The 7466-nt window shown below is 52.1% G+C and overlaps 1 protein-coding gene across 1 annotated transcript in view; it reads right to left on the reverse strand.

Moving 5' to 3' along the window:
* Positions 1-829: 829 nt before the first annotated feature.
* The window catches only part of LOC106809488 (gamma-aminobutyric acid receptor subunit gamma-4-like), a 22401-nt gene continuing 15764 nt past the window's right edge, over positions 830-7466 (reverse strand). The window contains exon 4 of the mRNA XM_014812576.1: positions 830-1035. Within this exon, the coding sequence (XP_014668062.1) occupies positions 830-1035 (206 nt within the window). The remainder of the gene's footprint in view (positions 1036-7466) is intronic.

Consider the following 7466-nt stretch of genomic DNA (forward strand, 5'->3'; position numbering starts at 1 on the left):
TGTCTTTCTGTCTGTCTGTTTTCGTACTACTCTCATTCTCTCTGTCGCTTGCTGTGCACACATTCAGGGGCTGTAATCATAAGAGGTGGTACGTCCGCAAAATTTTATGCTCGATATTCCATTCTCCCCTAATGTGAATCGAATACCCCCTCCCGCTTACACACCGCACGCACGGTAACACACGTCGCACTGCTCGCCACGCACAACATCCCCCCAACACACGCAACGCACGCACGCACGCACAGCACACGTCATTTAATACATCTAATCACTCACGGTTCTTCGCGCCGTTTGGGCCGTATTTTCGCATCTTTCTATCGCGGACCAAGCGGATCCGGTAGACACGATTTCTTAGATCAGTTATTAATCACGGACAGGCGCGCCACCGACGCGACAGGCAGACGATCTCGCATCGCTGTCCATGACGACACCGGCCGCACGCGAGCGTTGACCTCGTCCGTTACTGCCTGAGGACGCACACGCCCCTCGTGTCCGGATCGCTGAGGCGGTTATTAGCTCGCCCGCTATATGTTGCGTGTCGATAATGATGAATGTCTTCTTGTGTTTTTCATATCCCGCTACGCGCGCGTAGCGTTAGACAGAGAAAGCAGACGAGCATGAGCGTGGCGGAAAGATTTTTACGCCCCAAAACATTCTTGATTAATTAGCAAAACGGTTTATTCCGCTGGCATCTGCTGAATGGAAGACGCTGTGATTTTATCTTTAGAAGATTTTTTTGCTACTCGGCACTGACTAATGGAGTTAGAAGAATTAGTGTACAATACGCGTTAAAGAAATACAAATAACAGGCGATGCCAGTCATTCGACTTTAGTAGTAACCATATTCGGCTCGCCGCGAGCGCTCGCGTCGGGAACTTCCCAGCTGCACGCTGCGTGCACAGTGGAGCGTCATCGGTGACGTCACAGGAAGCCAGCCGCCCACGCCCCCTGGTGTAAACAACCGTCTTGTCGTCGCCACGCCCGCCGTGAGGCCGACGTCGTTGTCATAGCAGCAGGTAAGAAATTCGAATTCTTCTAACGGAGACGTCGGCACGTCAGAAACGTGTCGAGGTCGTGGGTCACGAGTTGAAGGTCACGGGTCGTAGGTCATGAGGCATACCATACTGTCGACTTTCGTTGCATTTCGTTGCCAAGCTTTGTTTTTAGAATGTCCTATCGCAACAATAATTGGCTCCAGCCACTTATGTCAACCACGCTAGGCGAATGTGTCAATTAATTCAATTAATTCGTAGAGGTAACATTAATTTAACATTCGCACACGCTGTTAATTCACTCGACGCGTACAATTTGTTCGTGTGTACAATAGTGATAAATCCGTGTGCGTACATTCGACACACAGACTGGTAGACTGTCGAATAGTGATACACACTGTATGTGAAAATTCGACACCCAAAGAGACGTGTCTGTCAAAGAAAATAAGTAATTTCTCTAATTTCGCAGGAATTCACTATTACAGCACGCTTTAAGCTCAGTCGATGTATCAGCTAGCAGATTTTCACACGCTTCAAGCTCCGAGGATGTACATGAGTATATTCTAACATGCTTCAAGCTCGGACGATGTGAGAAAGCGAGTTTTCACACGCTTCACGCGTTGTGGGCTTGTGAAGGAGGGTGGGTTCACATGTTTAAACCTCCCTCTATCACAGAACGTCGGAGATATAAATCCGTCGTTAAAGGTAAGTCCCACCCGCTGACCAGGAAGCGTCAGTACGCGCGTGCGTGTAACAGTGCGCGCGTGCGTGTATATGTATGTGTACGCGTGCGCATAACAGTAAATGCATGCGTGGTATATGCGTAGTTCGTTCGTTTGCAGCTAGAGGGCGGGCCTGTCGCGTTTGAGAGCCAAGACAGCAGCACAACAACAACTACGAAGCTAGTACAAATACACACACACGCACGGAGACACGCGCACGCACGCACGCACGCACGCGCGCGCGCGCGAGATGTGACTCATCGACTTGACGTCACGACACTGCTTATACGTCACGTCCGGAGGCGACGGTGCTGCCGTGCCGCGGCCGCGGCTTGCGAAGCCACCACCGCAACGTGACCAGATGAAGCTCTCGTAGAAAAGGAGGCACTTGATAGTTTTATTACATTGAGCTATGATTGAGTAGAACCGCTTTCCTATCGGTCCCCTGTCCCCTCCCCCTCCCCTCCCCCACAGGCGAGACGTTAGTGAAGCAGAAATTCCAAGCACGAAACAGTACTTAACGTAGGGCAACGCAGAGGATACGCATATATACGGGGTGTTAGTCGGTCAGCGGAGAAGAGAGGAGAACAGCAGAGCGGAGAGAGAGAGAGAGAGAGCGACTGAGAGAAAGGAGAGAGAGAGAGAGATGAGAGAGGAGAAGAGAGGGCGGGAGGGAGAGGAGAGAGAGAGAGATAGAGGAGAAGAGAGAGAGATGGAGAGAGAGAGAGGGAGAGAGAGAGAGAGAGAAGAGAGAGAGAGACGAGGAGACGAGGAGAGAGAGAGAGAGAGAGACGAACAGGAGAGAGGGGAGAGAAGCAAGAGATATGAAAGAGAAGGAGCGAGCGAAGAGAACGAGCGAGAAGAGAGAGAGAGAGAGAGAGAGAGGGGGGAGGGGCGAGAGGAGATTAGAGCACGAATCGATGGAGAACGGGAGATGGAGGAGAGTACATTATACATTAATATTGTCCCACTAGGAACCGCTTCTACCTCCGTCTTCTGTCGATATGGCCCACACCCGCGGCTCCTCCGCCCCATCTCTGCTAGTCTGCTCTCAGTTCTCGCATCTCTGCACTCATCTCTCTCTCTCTGCTCTCTCTCTCTCCTCTCTCTCTCTCTCTCTCTTTCCTCTTTCGCTCTGATATTTCTCTCCTAATACTAGCGTAACGATATTCATAACTATTCCTCTAAATATAGCACGTGGTAACGTAAGCACTATTACTATCATATATATATATATCTATATATATATATATATGTATATATATATATATATATATAACTAATATATTAATATCACATTCTAATAATAACAGCACGCACGCATTGTCGTGGGAAAGAGGCCAGTCAGTCCGTGTTTCAACTCACTCTTATAGACACACTCTCGGTTCGTGCGCCTGCGTTGGGGCTCGCGGGCCGTGCACAGCATTGATCGAATTATATGCCTATATCCGTCGTTTGTTTCTGTGCTGCGTGGGTGTGCGTGTTGTCGTTTGGTAAGGGTCTGCGTGCGTGCGTGTGTGTTGTGTGGTTGGGGTGTGTGCACGCGCAGAAATAGGGCGTCGTGTATGCGTGCGCATGTGCGCGCGTGCGTGAGTGTAGTATGTTTGAATGCGCGCGAGCGTTCACGTGAAGTGCGTGCGTGGCGTGTGCGTGCATCTGCTCTCCATCTCGCCCGCCGCTCTATTGTGCAATTATAAGGCCTCTAGATCGTCCAGATTCACTATGCGTGCTGTTCGTATCGCCCGTGACGCGACGCGTGCGAACGCGTATCCGGATCGCCGCACATAGAACACCAATAGAAACACTGTTCGACGTGACGAAGCAGATCGGAAATAGAAAGCCGCGACACCCGTGTCGAGCCGCGTTCTCGTAGCGCGCGTGTCTTCTCTCACCTGCCGCTCCGCCCGCCAGGCACCACCCTCCGACCTGTTAGTAGCGTTGGCCGATCGGCAGCGCGGCACTGGAGACGGCGGAGAAGATGCGACGCGAACCAGGTCGGTTTGAAGCTTAGATCTTTAATCTTGCGATCTCTTCTAGCTCGATGAGGGAAGTCGTGTGGGACGATTGCGTCGGTTGGTTGCCGAGGCCGGTCGTCGGGCGTCGTCGCGCCGCTGACGAGTTCCTCTCTCGATGGGCGTACGGCTGGGCGAGCTGGAAAGAGGGAGACGCGTGAAAGGTGATTTAGGGAGCGAGAAAGGAGGAGGAGGAGAAGGAGGAGAGAGGAGAGGAGGAAGGAGCACATTCCGACCCGCGGACAACGTCGGCGGGATATACCAGACAGAGAGAAGAGAAAGAGGAGAGAGAGAGACGAGAGAGAGAGTAGAGAGAGAGAGATAAGAGAGCAGCGAGAGAAGAGAGAAGAGAGAGAGAGAGAGTAAAGTAAGAGCGAGAGAGAGAGAAAGAGAGAAAAGATAGAGAGATAGAGACGAGAGAGGAGAGGAGAGGAGCCGGAGAGGCTGAGAGCTGAAGAGAGAAAGAGGAGAGAGATAGAGAAAGAAGAGAGAGAGAGTGAGGAGGAGAGAGAGAAAGATAGATAGAGAGAGAGAGAGTAGATTGAAAGAGAAAGAGAAAGATAAAGAGAGAGAAGAGAGAGTCGAGAAGAAGGAGAGAGCGCCGAGAGATGGAAGAGTAGCGAGATGCGCCGAGAAGAGAGACGAGAGAGAGAAGAGATGAGCGAGAGATAACGAGAGAGAGCCGAGAGAGAGAGAGATAAAGAGATTGATGAAGAGAGGCGATGTTCTCAGGAGAAAGGAGAGTGACGAGAGAGAGAGGGAGAGAGTAATGAGGAGAGGGACGCGTTGGAGGTAGGAGTGGGTGGGATTCGGGGGGGGGAGAAGAGAATGAGAATGAGAATTGAGAAGAAAGAAGAGGAAGGAATTATGCGAGGGATTGGGGAAAGCGCAAGAAAATGATTGAAGGAGAAAAGCGGGTGAGAGGAAGATGAGGGCGCAACGGATCCTGGCCGTTAATTATGTAAGATTCAAGAGGTGGTTGGGGATGAAGAAGGGCAGGGAGAGAGAGTGGGGGATGAGAAGGGAGGGAGTAGAGGTGGGGCGGATGAGAAGGGAGTGGAGAGAGGAGAGTGGGGGATGAAGTAAGGGTGATTGATGGCAAGCGAAGGGAGAGGCAGAGAAGAGAACAACACAGCGTGGGCAGAGGGTAATATAAAAGGGCAGAGAGCGAGTGATGAGAGAAGGGAGAGCAAGAGAGAGGGACTAGTGTGTGTGTGTGTGTGTGTGTGTGTGTCGTGCTCGCGCGCTGTGTGTGTGTGTTCGTGTGGTTGTGTCGTGATGTGTGTGTGTGTTGTGTCGTGTGTGAGAAGAGGGGGGTGAGAGCGATAGAACAGAGAGAGACGAGAGAGAGAGGAAGAGACGAGAGAAGCGAGAGAAAGGATGAGAGGAGAGAGAGAGAGACGAGAGAGAGAGAGAGAGAGAGAGTAGAGAGAGGAGACGAGAGAGAGAGAGAGAGAGAGCTTTCGCTCATTGATTGTCTATTTATGGAGGCAACAAGCGAGGAATCAATGCAGCAATCTGTTACACTAATATGGGATGATGTAATACGCAGCAGTGTTAGTTCCCGCTAGACCCAGTTAGCTGTGATCATCAAGGGCAGCACACAGCGAATCAGACACACACACACACACACACAACACAACCACACACACACACATCACACACACACACACACACACAGCCACGCAGCACGCACAATTCACTGAACAAACACAACACACCAACACACACACACACACCGCAGCACGACACAGACAGGACATCAACACACACTACGCGCACAGACACACACACACACACACACCGCACACCACCACACACACGCACACACTCACACACACACACGACGACACTGACACACACACACACACAACACCACACACACACACAACATACACACACACGAACAGCAGACAAACACAGCACGCCACACCACACACACACACACCACATCACACACACGCCACCACACACAAATACGGCACACACATACACACTACAACACAACACACACACACACACACACACACCACACACACCACACACACACAGGAGAAACACGCACTGCGCGCTCACTCACGCACACACATACGTACACACTCGCGCGAGTGCGCGCACACACACGCACATATACACATGCACACACGCACGGTGTGGTTCATATAGATAGGCCACTATATATGTAATGTATGTATGACTTCAAACTGACTGTTGATGCTTACGTCCTCTCGCTCGCGCTCTCTCTCTCTCTCTCCTTCTCTTTTGCGCGCCCTCCCCTTCTCTCTCGCTCGCCGTCTCTCCTTTCCTCTCCCGCTTTATCTTGTCTCTCTCTCTCTCGCGCGTGTGCGCTCTCTCTCTCCCTCTCAGTCACTCTTTCTCTTGCGCGCGCTTTCTCTCTCTCGCTCTCTTCCTCCTCTCTCTCTATCTCGCTCGCTTACTTCCGCTCTCTCTCTCGCCCTCTTCCTCTCTTCCACTCCCCACTCTCTTTCTCTCTCGCACGCTCTCTCTCTCTCTCTTAGCTGTCTAAATTGCTTTAGGCGTCTGACAGCACCGCCATCTACCGGCGCATTTCCCTCGGGACGCGCGCATCAAAGAAAGCCGGATTACCGAAGTGCCTCTCTTCTGTCTTCCCCCTCCCCCTCTCCCCCTCTCCTCTCCTGTCCCCCCTTTCTCTCTCTCTCTTATTGAAGCTCTCGTGCGGGCTTCGTATTTCTGGCCGTCAGGCAAGCGTGACCATAGCGACGGCTTAGCGATGTCAGCAATCGCAGGCAACGGAAGCGGAGAAGGAGGAGGATAAGGAAGAGGAGGAGAAGAAGAAGAAGGAGGGGAGGAGGACAAAGAGGGGGAAGGACGAAGAGGTGGGGGAGAACGAAGGGGAGGAGATGGTGGAGAAGGTGAAGGAGGGGGTAAAGTGGTGCGGGAACAGCAACTGCAGGAGGAGGGAGAGGAGAAGGAAGAGAAGGAGAATGAGGAGAAGGAGGAGAAGGAGGAGAAGGAGGGGGAGGAGTACCGCGGGGTTATATCTGCGGCCGCTCGGTCTCTCCGGTCAACAGCCGCGGCCACCAGCACCGCCACGACGCTGAGACATCGCCGCTTCTTTATTGATTCTCCTGAACCATCCTGACTGACACGCTCGGCTGCCGCAGGGAGTCAGTTCCGCTCTTCTTGGCTTCATTCAAGGTCATTCTCCCCCTAACCGAGCCCGCCTAGGGTCCCGGCTGAGTTAGAGACACACGGAGGAGGGGGGAGCCGTTTACAGATATAGTGTGTGGAATGTGACGCTTTGTCGTGGTTGTGGGTTGGGATGTGTGTGTGTGTGGGAGGGGGGTGGTGTGTGTGTGTGTGTGTGTGTGTGTGTGTGTGTGTGTGTGTGTGCGTGCGTGTGGGTGTACGTGTGCGTGTCGTCGTGTACAAGTACGTGTGCGTGTGTGTGTGTGCTTGCGTGCGTGCGTGTGGAGGCGCATGCGCAGATTGCGATTTCCACGCACGTTTAATTTATGTGACAGCTTTGAAATTGAATTCGCAGGCAATTTCCTCAACTATGGAAATTAATAGATTATCTGAAGAATATATGAAACTTTGATCATATGGTTCGCTGTATGAGGGAGAGGACGCAAGAGAGTCGTATAAGCGATGAAGCGAGATGTGTAGAGACAGGAGAGAGAGGGAGAGGGGAGAGAGAGAGGAGAGAGGGAGGGAGAGAGAGAGAGGAGAGAGAGAGAGAAAGAGAAAGAGAAAGA

This window comes from Priapulus caudatus, unplaced genomic scaffold, assembly GCF_000485595.1.
Source record: "Priapulus caudatus unplaced genomic scaffold, Priapulus_caudatus-5.0.1 Scaffold358, whole genome shotgun sequence".
Classification (NCBI taxonomy): domain Eukaryota; kingdom Metazoa; phylum Priapulida; class Priapulimorpha; order Priapulimorphida; family Priapulidae; genus Priapulus; species Priapulus caudatus.